Source organism: Pteronotus mesoamericanus, unplaced genomic scaffold (genome assembly GCF_021234165.1).
Source record: "Pteronotus mesoamericanus isolate MK-2021 breed Mesoamerican mustached bat unplaced genomic scaffold, CSHL_Meso_final contig_52, whole genome shotgun sequence".
NCBI classification, from domain to species: Eukaryota; Metazoa; Chordata; class Mammalia; order Chiroptera; family Mormoopidae; genus Pteronotus; species Pteronotus mesoamericanus.
The window spans coordinates 11,932,735-11,946,402 of NW_026555189.1; the positions used below are offsets into that span (position 1 = coordinate 11,932,735).

The 13,668-nt window shown below is 42.2% G+C and overlaps 1 protein-coding gene across 3 annotated transcripts in view; it reads right to left on the reverse strand.

Moving 5' to 3' along the window:
* The window catches only part of TANGO6 (transport and golgi organization 6 homolog), a 133,684-nt gene that overhangs the window by 56,932 nt on the left and 63,084 nt on the right, over nucleotides 1-13,668 (reverse strand). For all 3 annotated transcript variants that reach the window (XM_054579277.1, XM_054579275.1, XM_054579276.1), the window contains one exon: nucleotides 364-504. In XM_054579277.1, coding sequence (XP_054435252.1) covers nucleotides 364-504 — 141 coding nt within the window. The remainder of the gene's footprint in view (nucleotides 1-363; nucleotides 505-13,668) is intronic.

Here is a 13,668-nt window from a genome sequence, read left to right on the forward strand (position 1 = left end):
ATATTTTACGACTCCAGGGCATGCCATTCATACAATGATGCCTCTTGGAGTTTTACAGCTGTGAACAACCTGAATAACTGTACGCGGCAGCCCTGGATTTAACTGACACATCTGAGTGATGTTAAAGCAGAAACAGAAAGGCCCACATGCGCTCTAGAACAACATCTTTCCCAAGGAGCCTTATTGACATTTTGGGCCAGATCACTCTTGGCTGTAGGGAGCTGTCTTGTGCATTGCAAGATATCTAAGAGCAGCTCTGCCCTCACCATGGTAACTTACCAAGCCTCTAGGTACACAGACTTTGGCTCCAAAGCCATATTGTTCCACCATCCTGTTTCAGACGGATGGGAAAAGAAAACTCACCTAGTGCCCTGACAATTCGCATCAGGATTTCCCCGACTTTCATTCTGGTCTCTGTAGTCTGCTTGTCTTTATTGCCATCATACTGAGCCAACAGGCCAAGCAGGATTTTCTCAGGGTACACATCTGTGAGCAGGGCAGCCCCTGGGATGAAAATAAAAAGAGAATTCATTACTGTTGAGGACTGAAAGGGAAATAAACCCAGATAGCCCGTGATGGGATGAACTCGGAGACATTTAAACCCACTTCTGGAATTCTCAGCAAGGGCTGCCCTTTATCTGAAGTGACAGCGTTGTGAGCAGAAAGAACATGGGCCTGGGAGTCCAGACCCTTGATTCCTCTAGTCCCAGGCCCATATGATCTCCAAGGTCACTCCCAGCACTGACATTCCATGACCTATGAATCACAGACTCTTGAAGCAGAGGCTAGATGATTATAATCATGGCAGGGATTCACACAGCAGCAGGAGAAGGCTGGATTAAATGCCTTCTAGGAATCTCAATTTTAAGACTTTCAGGTTCTATAACTACCACTGTCCCTGCCGACTCATCAGCCGGAAGCACAGCAGTGATTCCTGTCTCTGCTGCAGCCCTCCGTCCCAGTATGAGTTCTCTCTGTAAAACTGTCAACAATAAGAGCAATTTCCACAAGGAAATATCTTCAGAGCACCTGGGCATGACCAGCAGCAGATACAGGCTTATATGACTGAGTTCCCTGATAAGAAATAGGGAGGATCCTGCTCTTGAGTCCCCCTTCCTGGGGCTTGCGGATCCCTTCTTGCCTCGTGCCAGCAGCTCACGAATGTGCGGTCAGCACCATTATCTGTGCCTGGCTCCAAATCAGGCAAACTCTACAGGGGTGGAAAGAGGGGGAGAGAAGGGCCTAAAACAGGACCAGAAATAAAGCCCCTCGTCTCAAAGCATATAAATACAAGTTCCATCCCTGGGGTTAGGTGGGTGGGCAAAGTTACATACTTCTAAAGAATAGTGAGAAAAAAAAGAAAAGAACAAACAAACAAAGGAAGAAAATATGAATTTCAAAATACATCCAGGATGAGAATGCTTCTCACCATCTCCACCTCAACCTCAAATGATGGTTCATCATCTCTGGTCTGTTCTTTTTCAATATCTCCTAATTGTCACTCTGCTTCTACCTTATTCTCTAATCGCACCTGGAACTTTCTGGTTAAAACATAAATCAAGTCCCATCATTTTTCTGTCCAAATCCCTCAATGGTTTCCCTTCTCCCCTGAATACGAGCAGCTCCCAACCCCCGCCTGCCTTTGCTTCCTCTCTGACCTCACCTTTTACCACGCTCGCCCTTGCTCCCGAGCCTCCAGCAACTCTGGCCTCCTCGCTGTCCTTAGAGCAGGCTGGATGCCTCACTTCCCCTCTGCCTGGGCCACTCCTCATCCAGGTGGCCTCACAGCTTGCTCCCCAAACCCCATCATGTTTCTGTTCAAACGTCACATTTGTCATATATAAAATGGCAGCCTCCTTCTCTTACCACTCTTTCTCCCTCTCACCCTGCTTCATTTTTCTTCTGAGCACTTAGATTACCTGACATGTTCCATATTTGCTTATTTAGTGACTGCTCTCCTCCTCAGGATGTGAACTCTACAAAGCCAAGGGTTTTGTTTTATTCCCTACTATAGCCTCAAAGCCTAGAAGAGTGCCAGCATGTAGCAGGTGCTCAAGAACTATTTGCTAAATGAACGAATGAATAAAAGAGTTCGAAGGTGCAGTCTTGATATAAATTTCAGGAATTAAAAAAGAAAAGATGGGGAATGAGTAATATAAATGTTTGAGAAATCTGCAGTTATTTTTTACCTAAGTTTAGCATTCTCCTGTTTAAACTTGACAATCTTGCAGGCAAAGTCTACATACCATTTCCTACGTTACAGGTTGTGATTCCAATCTCTTATAAATCAGACATACACAAAGGCAGCACACCAGCTGAGGGCTGTGCTCCTTTCTGCCCTCCCCACCCCTACCTTTTCATTGCTTCAGGAGAAGCCTGGGAAGTCTCTGCAGGTGGTCCAAAGTCACGGCTCCCTTTATGTAGCCTCCAATTTTAAACAAACAGAAGCTCTGCTCTTAAGAGAGTTTCAGGCAGAGGCAGAACCTGAATTAGATAGCTTCCCTGTTGGCAAAATGTGACCCTGCATTTGTAGTTAGCTCTATTATGTAAAACAATGCACAACTTCTTGGAGGTCCAAGGAGGAAGGAGAAGCATCCTAGCATAGGCAAAAGGTCTGTGGCTTAAGAAAAGGATAAATGTATTGTTTACTAAGGGAGAGAAAGGAAAAAGCTTCCAGGTTCTGAAAGAGCCCCCAGGAAAGGGAATGGTGGTTTGTAACTGCCATTCTGGTAGACGCTGTGTAGCTGTATGAGGACAAGGCCTCATACACATTACAGATCTGTTGCTATTGTAACTACATTTCCATCAGGAGTTCTCAGCTAAAAAACCTGGTAGATTTGCTCCCTTTTGGGGAATAAAGGTGTGACTTTATAATGGAAATCAGTGGGAAAGTGGGATTTACCTTGTAAAACTTTGATCTATATCTAGCTTTTCTAAAACATATCTATTATTAAAATCCCTCCTACTGTCATTTATGCCTATTTTCTCTCATTAATCTTTGGCAGAGAACAGTATGAGCTTATTATCCTTCTATATATGCTTCTATATGCTTCAAAATGAGCTCTCAATTTCCTCTCTGTAGCAGGCATTTTTGGTTACACACAGCATCTACTCTCTCTCCTGGTAACGGCGCTAGGTGTTCCTTTGGTAGGTGTCCCTTCTCCCCCACTGTCAGCCCACCTGGTTGGAGTGAAGCTAACATCCTACTTTCCCTCCACATGTGAACTCATATCCCAGGCTGGCCAGGTAGGGTGCTCCACCCCATCCCTACCACAATGACCAGTTCAGAACGGGCAATACGATTCAGTCCTGAAGCCCCCATGGGAACTACTGGGAAAGATAAGTTCTTCTCACTTTTCTTAACCTGAAGCTGCCAGTGGGCGCTATGTGGAGAAAGCCCACACAAAATGGTGCCAACACTGAGGAGGGTGAAGCCAAGAGAGGGAAGAAGAAAAGGAGGAGACCGGACAGCACACTCTGAGCCCCTGGATCTGACCCGTTGGAGTTTCTGGATCCACAAGCCAATAAATATCCTCTATGCATATGCCAGTTTGATTTTTTTTCAACCAAACACAGCCTTCTTCAGAAATATATTTTTTAATTTCGGGGTTTTTTTTTTTACTTTTCCTATAATGCCAAACTTTTAATTCCACTAGGGAGCCTTAAATTCTCCCAATCTTGCATTAAAAGGTTGCCAATAGCAAAGTACAGTTTCCTTGCTTCCCACAGTCCCATGTTAGCAATTGTTTACCTCCCTGCTGGGCTGCTCCACAGCCCGCAGCCAAATGGCCCTCTCACTGCTGGAGTGTTACCTTCGAGGATACAGTTGCCACCTAGTTTATAATTATTAGTTTGTAAACCCACACAGGACAAGGGCAGTGAAGAGAATCATATGTGATGTTAAGACTGTGTAACAATGAAAAGGGATGAGATGTTGTGTCGCTGTTTTTGTTTCTTATTTGAATAGCTTTCTGAATTTTGACAACTGAGGAAACATGGCCATAACCTTCCCATGTACCTTGGCCCCTCACACTTGATAATTCCTTTGTAACTGGAAAATGAGGTAATTTCTGGACCAGCACAGGCTTCAAGGAAACATGACACATCAATCTCTTTGGCAACAAGAAGCAAATGATTGTCTGGGAGAGAACAGCCACTCCTGCTCTGATCCCAGGAAAATGACTGTGCATTTGAAGATGTGATAACAGATAAGATACACAGTAGGTAAAGGTAAAACAAAGTGGCAAGAGTTCATGAAAACATTCTGACCTACCTGTGTTTCGGGGCAAAGCATAGGATATAGGCAAATAGCCTTTAAAAATATTATTAAAAGTACTTTATACAACAAAACAGAGACAGTCAACTTTGTAAAATGACTTTTTCTCTCCCAATGACTTTCATTATAAAGCCAGAAATGTATTCTGTTCAAGGTAGTGTTGACTTCAAGATGGTCCCTCAGCATGCCGCTCAGGGATTTTGCAGACCTTCAGGAGTAACAATAGTTTTGGTGTAGCCTCACTGTACACGGAGCGCTTACATTGTAGGAAAGAGAGCTGAACTCCAAAGGCCTTTGCTGACTGGCTGTGCCTCAAAAGCCTGCTAAGCCATCCCCACTTCAAAACTAACCTGCCTCATTCCCCTAGGCAGGCAACCACCTACCTCCCCAAATCCCACATCAACCTGGAAAACCACCTGCTTGAACCTCAAAACCCCAATTACTGTGTGATTCTATTTAGATGAAATATCCAAAATAGGCAAATTTATGGACAGAAAGTAGATTTAGGCTGTGGGAGTTGGAGGGAAATAGGGAGTGACTGCTAGTGGATATGGAGTTTCTTTCTGGAGCGATAAAGACTTTCTGAAATAGGTTGTGGTGATGGTTACATACTCTGTGAGTATATTTACTAAAACTCACTGAGCTGTGTATTTTAAGCAGGTGAATTGTATGGTATTTCCATTACATCTCAAAAAGTTGTTACAAAAAACTTTATGAAAATATTTCATATTTACCCTTTTAGGTTTTTAGAATAGAAGGAAATGGGAAAAAATATAGCACATCTTGAAAGTAAAGGGAAATCTACTGCCAGGATTTGAACAGATTACGTTCAAATCTGTTTTGGTTGCCCCTGTATGGAGCGAGTGGGAAGAGGGAGACCATGATTTGTTATTTGAATGGGAAAATAAATCAAACATTTCACATTTCACGGACTCTCTCTTCCATTCGTAATAATTACGTTTAAAAATCTAAATTCTGTGGTAAGAAAGAAATTCAACTCTAGGAATTTATCCTAATAGATACTGTACCACCAGTAGAAAATTACCTATGTACAAAATCATCACTATGACCAACTTTGGAAAGACTGAAAACAAATGTTCATTACTAGAGGATTGATTAAGTTGTGGTCATTGATACAATGGAATATAATGCATCCATAAAAAATAAATAAGCTTTTTAAGAACTGACATGAAATAAATTCTAAGATTTGAAGTTAAGTGAAGTTAAATGAAAAACAAGGTGCAAAATAATGTGTACAGAGTTCAACAATGTACGTAGAGAAAATACACTTACAAGATAGTTCTGAAAGTATACACAAGAAACTAATGATATTGGTTGTTTGGTGGGGGGCAGAAAATGAGGAGTTCAGGGGATAGATATGAGAGAAAATATTTTTTATTCTGCATCTTTCTGTACCTTGTGAATTCTGAACCATGCATTTGCCTATCAAATATAAATAAATACAAGTTTTTAAAAATCTGCCCTGGCTGGTGTGGCTCAGTGGACTGAGAGCAGTCTTGTGAACCCCAAGGTTGCCAGTTCAATTCCCATTCAGGGCACATGCCTGGATTGTGGGCCAGGCCCCCAGTTGGGGGCATGTGTGAGAAGCAAGCATGTATCTCTCACACACTGATGTTTCTCTCCCTCTCTTTTCCCCTCCCTCCCCCTCTCTCTAAAAAAGTAAATAAATAAAATCTTTTTTAAAAAAAATCTGTGATAAGGGGCATGGTCTTCTCAAATAGAATAACCTCTTTTAGAGGTGACAATGTAAGAAGAATCTGCACTCAAACATGGCAGAATGACCACAAACATTTGTATTCTCTTCCTCCTGAAATCCCACTGAAGTGAAGATTGAGGAGTAAAAAGGGTATAAACATACAAACAAGGATAAAAAGAATAAGATAGGTGTCCAAGGCTGAAGTTTGGGTAGAGAGAACAAAGGGGGGGGGGGGGTGGAGGAGGAAATGATACGTTTTTGATAGAGCTGTTGGATCATTTGGAAATAATTAACAATAATTATATAGAAAACTAAGGAAATATATAAGAAAAAAAGGATTAAACTGGGCTCAGCAATGAATAATGCCCATACAGTCAACAGCAAATGCTGCCCAATGATGTAGCCAGGACCGAGGCAGGGGAAAGGCAAGAGGAGAGGGTATAGGAGGGCCCGTGCAGGCGTGCGTGTGCCTGTGTGTGTGCATGTGCTAAGTCCTCACCCAACACATGGGAAATAAGTGATGTCCGAGACATCTATATGAGTAATTTCTTTATAAATGAGGAGGTAATTACTAGAAAAAAACTGCTTAAAGGGGGTAGGCAGGGGGGATGTTTATCTCTGGAGACTGGAACTCTGAGGGGGTAAGAGGCAGGGCAGGTGATAAGCTTTTTGACTCTACGTTCTACAAAGTAAATGTATAAAAATAAGTTCTCTTGAAAAACTAAAAAGAAGATAAAATGTATAGTAAGCTGTGGCAGAAGCTCTAATTTAAAAGAACAATGATGGCTAAGAGAAGAAGTCAGGCCCAAGGAAATTTCCCTTCTGACTGGAAACTGACAGCCAGCAGTCTGTGCCTGTCCTCTCTTGCAGCTCTACGACACAGAGACAGTAAGGGGAGAATCCGGAGAGAAGGAAAATGCCGTCCTTCAGCAGGTTACTTCAGTTGCTTCCTCTGAGACATCTCATTTTAATGGAAAGTAACAGTAACTTGAGCTCTACGAATCCAGGAAGTTGCACAAAGTGGGGAAGTTGGTTATTAAATCAAGGAAGTATGGGGAGCTCAACTGAATAGCTGGGCTGTCTTTGTAATTAGAGTAAATGATAATATCTAGCATGCCAATTAGATGTTAAGTTTCTCTCGAGCTCCAAAGTTGTGTTAACTGTTGACAAGCCCCAACAAATTTTTAAAGATCGGAGATGAGTATTACTCAGGACTGAGGAAAAAGCACGGTTAGGTGCTTTTTAGGCTAATGAGCTGCAAAGACTGACAGCTACAAATTTGCAAGAACTGTACCTAGTGTCTATCTCTTTAAATCAGGAACTAAATAATATATTTGAACACTAAAATAATGCCATTATATTTGCTTAAACTGTTTTATAATTCCCATTTTAAGGGGAAAAAGTAAAAATGAGTGAATAACCTATAGTTACTGACAGTTAACTGTACTGCTGGAAGCCATTTAGAGCATGAAACATTATTATAATAAATAAAAACCTAATAGCAAAGACAGTAAAGATCCCTAACATTTATTGTTTTTAAAATGCCAGGCAAAGTCCTAAGCACCTTACATGATTTATCCACTTGATGCTTTCAAACAACCCTTTGATGCGGGTACCACCATTATTCCTAATTATACTGAGAAAGAAGCTGAGAAACATGGGGGTAGGAAACATGGCCCGAGAACACAGAGCTGCCACATGGCAGGGCAGAACTGCAAAGCTGCACTCTGCCAGCCCAGGGCTGCCCCTGCGGCTGTACCCATGAGAAGTCACTGCTAAAAAAGTACTGGCTTCACAAAGCCTGACCCCAAAGATACAAACCTGACATTTTCAAGAATACAATGTCAGCCTCACTGCACATAATGTACTTTCTGTTGGGCTCTGGATCAGAGGAAGGAGAAACACTGCGCATTGCTTCCCGTAGGAAAGGCAGAGGCCCCTAGGGGGTCTAGTTGGGCTTCACAGGGGCAGCTCTGTTCCCACCCTGTGTCTTTATATAGCATGTGGAGAAGGGAGGCAGTAGTACTAGTTCATGAAATTCACAAATGACTCTAACTTGAGATCCTGCTGCCATTCACGAAGACAGAGGGGTCATACTTGAGGAATCCCAAAACTTGAATTTTAGTGAGTTCTGATTTTTAACTCGTGATTCTGAAGAACCTCCACTCCACAACATCTTTATAGGCTACTGTAAGGCTCCTAAATTTCTTAATTCTACTACCCTTTCCAAATGAATAAAATAAAACCCAAATGAGCACCATAAAGCCTAGAGTCCACTTGGGCAAGGCCTCCTCTATCAAATAACTCGGGGCAATGGAGAAGGAGTAAGAAAACAGCGCTGAGAAAACTGAGCCTCAAGAACACCACAGCGATCAAGCATTCTGTTTTATACACAGAAATATGAACAAAGCTGCTCTAATATGGCCTGAAGAAATAAATAAGGAAGCAAGGGGGAAAAAACAGCAACTACCACTGCTTTGAGAGTAATCGCTGCTCAACATGTTCAGAGAAACTTACATGTCAGCTGACCATGGCTGACAAATAAACAGGACGTCATTCATTTATTCTCTTTATGCAGCTTTCAAAGAGCGGGAAAGCATGTTAACATTTGCTTTATGCTACCAAAAGAAACATTTATGGATAGAAAGAAAATAGGAGCTTCTGATTTCCTGGAAAATAGTAAGTGGTTCTCTCTCTGACTAGGTAAGAGAATAAAACCCTTTATAACTCCTAAAGACCCCATGATGGGTGGTCCCCGTGGGAGGAGCACCACCTGAGCTGCAGATTCATTCTTTCTAAATTTCTACTGGCACTTCGCTTCAAGCCTATGCAAAGAGAAACTGCATTAGTCAGCAGAGCTGACTGATGCGTCAGGTTCCCACTAGTTTTGAGACAGCCAAAGCCTCGCAAGGCTGTCGCCTGGCCTGAAGCTCTGACAAGACAGGGCTGATCTTTCACATTCTCTGATGTCTTAGGCCCTGGAGATTTGCTCTGTGCTCTGGGCACCAAGCAATGATATAGTCAAGATTTAAAATAAACATTTCTGAAATTCTCATTTTTTTCCTCAGTTAAAGCTGGCTGATTGTCTTGATGAGATTAGGCAAGTATTTGTCATAGGCTTAGCCATTTGCCTGGCTTAGAAAATGTGATTGTTGTGAAATTGGCAACCGTGCCTTGTAGCACTTAAACTGTAGTTTCATACTGAAACCAGGCAGAGATACTATAAATTTGCCCCAAGAGTCTCTTCTACCAGATAAGTGCACATACACACTAAGCACTCTGCCTACAACTTCCAGAGTGACCAGATCTACTCCTGGAAGAATGGCTGTTTTTAGCTGAGCTATCTTACCATTACTGGAAAAAAAAGACAGAAATGTATTTTCTTTCAAAGTTTGTCTAGTTTGAATTTAAGATGTTTTAATTCAGCTTACCAATATGGTGCATGTTGAGATTTCTCTGTGTTAGTAACAGTCAGTATGTCATATTTTCCATTTATAAATTGCCATTCCAAGCAGGCGTCTTCACTCCCAACCTTTCCTTCACTGCTGTGTCACTGAGCTTAACTTTAAGTTACCGTCACATCTTCCCACACAGTCTTTGACCCACTGACCTAACGGATTCTCTCGGCAACCGAACAAGTGTTCGATGTCACCGCTTCTAATACATACTGGGGAAAGATCAAACACTGTGCCACTGGAGAGTCACAGTGAAGAGCTGAGCAGGGTGGCTCTCTGAGCTGTCATTTTCCTTGTATGTCCTTATTATCAGTACCACCTATACAGACACATCTGGGTGAAATTTTATTGCTAATTTAACCAGTTGGCTGCTGAATTGCAAGACGAGAAATAACAGATATGTTTAATTTTATCTAATTAGTATTCTGTGACTTAATAATTTTGTAAATGGAATCACTTTACAAACTAAATATAGAAAACTTACTAGTATGGTCTTGTTTCTAAGCAACCATTTCATTAAGAAAAGCTCCACTTGAGAAAAACATCTGTTTGTCAGTAAGGTTTCTGCTGTCATCACATAAATTCGTGGGGAAAAAGCCAGGGTCACCCTGCGAATCGGTAATCCCTAGTTGTGAAAAGGTCGGCAGGGGGTACTACAGCAGAGGGAGCCATCTGTTTCAATCTGTGCCAGTCCCCGAGATGATTCTGTTTTCCTAAACAGCCACATACTTAAAAAAATCATTATCTTCTGATTATAAAAGTAATAAATGTTTATATGAGAAAACGTGAAAAATATAAGAAAAAGGCACAAACAAGAATATAAAGAGCACTTGCATTTTTGACACTTTCATGTTAGATCTCCTTGGCAAATGAATCCCACAGCTAAAAAATAGTATTTGAAAATCACCGGCCTAAAATAAGTCCATATTGTTTTACCTTTTTCATCTGCAATTAGGACGTTTTTTTGCAATGGCTCAGGGCTGTGTGCTGCACAGCTGAGTTCAGAGATTTGCAGACATGGCCAAACAGACACACTGCACTTGATGAAAGAAGGCTCGAAAAGAGACAGCGTTCTCTGACAGTGGTGCGGCAGCGATGACGAGTGTTGGGTGGCAGGACACATCACATGCGACATGTTGTAAAACTTCCTTACTAGGTCAGAAAGATGGCCTAAGACAGTGTTTTTTTTCAAATCTCCTTTTCCCCCCCCGCAGAAGTTTGTTTCATATAGAATCTTTAGAGGAGGCTCAATTAAAGAGAGAAAAGCAGAGTCCCCTGGTTAGAGCAGGGCTGCCCAGTGCTCCGAGCCCCCCGGCCCACCCCTTCTTCACCAATCCCAGGGGTCCCGCAGATGGCAGGCGCTCACAGCAGCCCGCGTTCGGCGGGCCCCTCCCTGCCGCCTCTCACTGTTCCCGCCTGTCTCTCTCGGTTCCCTGGGTCCTGAACACCCTTCCTTCCCTTCCTTACTAGATTAATTCTAATCATCCACCAGATCTCATCTTATGGGCCACTTCCTCCTTCGCCTCCCTGGCAGGTAAAATAACCTTACTGACAGCTTCTCTTATCACGGTGTACCTTTCTTCTCAGTATATTTCACATTTTTTCTGAGATTGTTTGACTAATATTCACCCCTTCCTGACTGTCCCTACTCTTCCTATAAATCCCATGAAGGCAGTGCATGACTCACAGTGTCCTCCCACCCAGTAAGTGCTCAATAAATATTTGCCGAATGAATGAACAAACATTTCAAACCATCAAGAAGAAGAATCAATGGCCGAAGATATTTTACAATTCTTTTTGTCCCTATCCAAAGTCAGGTTACCAACAACAGAAAACAAAAGCTGGACGTAAAGTGTTAGAGTGCTTCTTAAACAGCCTTCTCCTAAGAAAGAAGGCGTTCGTGATCATGCCCTGGCAGGTGGAAGGGAGAGATGACCTCATTCGGTCTTCGGTAGCTCAGTGTTTGTGATCCGTTCCCGGAGGCTCAGTTTGTTCCCAACCTTCCAGCTGCTTCAGGGACAGCAGAGATACCTCCCAGTCAGGAAGCAATGCCACGTTTAAAAGTCTAATGTGAGAATCTAAAAATGAGTTGCCAAAACTGTACAGACACCATTTAACTGCACTTTTACACCGCTGCCTAAGATCTCAACGTGACCAAAGCAGCAGAAATTAATGCTTCAGTTAAAAATGCTAAACTTATGATTCAGCAACAAAAGGAACAATGTCAGGGTTAATAAAAAATATAATTGGGTTTATTAAGTGTGTGAACAGCTTCAAGAATCATCGTAATCATGTTTGGCCAGATTAGGAATTTTAATTTGTATCTGAAATGTAGGCTGCTTGCTCTTTAATTTGGGAGGGAAAGGTAAGAGCAGGGTGCCCTTCCAGCTGTTACATCAAAGCAGTTCCAGTAAAATGAATTGATTTCTTAGAGGGTAAAGGAATATTGTACTTAAAGGTAAGTCTAACGAGGAACTTGATATTTTACTTATGAGCTTGCTCACCATTTTATTCTCCTTAACTTGCCTTCAAATTCCAACTTTACTAACAAAAGGGTAACTCCAGGGCAAAGCTTACATAGCTGTTCTTCAGGGAAGGTACTTGCACTTTCTCAGTTTCTCAATGGTTTGTAGATTTAAGCAACTGACCTAACCCAAGGTGTCTCCCAATTGCCCTCCTAGTAGTGAATCTGTCTTTGTGACACCTGGCGTACGTGAATAGGGAGGTAAAGGGTTTGAAATGAACTCTAGGAACCAAGAAATTAAGAAGTACTTAATTGGTGGGCTGAAGATGTCAGGATCTGGTGCCATGGTTTGATTACATTGTTTGCAAGAGCGGAGGCCATGATGATTTGAGAGAAGTAAGAAAATGGAATGGAGGAGCAGAGCAGCACAGAAGGATAAGAGTCTTGGCTCTGCAGTCGCCTCCAGGCTCCCTCAACTCACTGGCCAGCCTTGTACTGGGAACAACCTATGAGCTTTGATTTCTTTGTCTGAAAAATGGGGAGATATATTGACTCTCATAGGGCTGTGTGGTAAGGAGTAAATGAAATATATGTTAAGTTACATCTGATATGGGGTTGGCGCTCAGCAAATCATTAATGAAAATAAGAACAAAGGAAATGTAAGTAGTAATTATCAAGAAGCATGGAATCCAAGAAGCCCATCGCCAAGGCACTCCTGGTGGCTGGTAACCACAAGCCTTTCAAGGCTCCGGAGGGCCCGCAGAAAAGCCCAGACGTCGGCACCCCGGCAGCTGCGCCCCCCAGCCCATCCCACTCTTGCCCTCCACACCCACTTTGCTCCACCAACAACCTGAACCGCCTCCCTTCCTTCACACCTACAAGGTTATGCAATGGCCACTATCTAATTCTAAAACATTTTCATCGGTTCCCAATGATGAAATAATATCCAGTATCAGTCACTCCCCTACCCTCTCTCCTCCCATATGCTGGCAACAACTAATCTACTTTCTATTTCTATGGATTTGCCGATTCTGGATGTTTCATATGAATGGAATCACAATATGGAGCCTTTTGTGTCTTACTTCTTTCACTTACCATGTTTCAAATTCATCCATTTTGTAGCACGAATCAGTACTTCATTCCTTTTTATTGCCAAATAATGTTCTATTGTACAGATACACCACATTTTATTTATCCATTTATCAGTTGATGGATATTTAGGTTGTTTCTGCTTTTTTGGCTATTACAAATAATGCTGGTACAAGCATTCACATATCAGCTTTTATGTGGATATATGTTTTCATTTCTCTTGGGTACCTATCTAGGAATGGAACTGGTAGGTCATACGCTAACTTTGAAAAGTCAAGCTGTTTTCCAGAGCAGCTGCACCATTTCACATTTCCATCGGCAGCTTGGGAGGGTTCTGATTTCTCTGTGGCCTCATAATTTGTATTAAAGTAAGTTATTTTTAAATGTCATTTACTGGCATGAGAAATGCAACAAATATCAAAAGTTCTATACAGAGAACCGCATGTTTATATAACCCACAATCTCAGTCAACTGCATACATCCCAGGATCGCTCTCTGAAGCCTCTGTCCGGATACCCCTGAAATGATGCCAGGGCCCTCCGCGCTGAAACTGTGAGGACCGCCGGCAGGAAGCAGGGCCGGCGGTGAAGGCAGTGTCCTCTCATGTTCCACAAATGAAAGACGAGTTTGAAAGATACACGCTGAGATTGCTTAAAATATAATACTA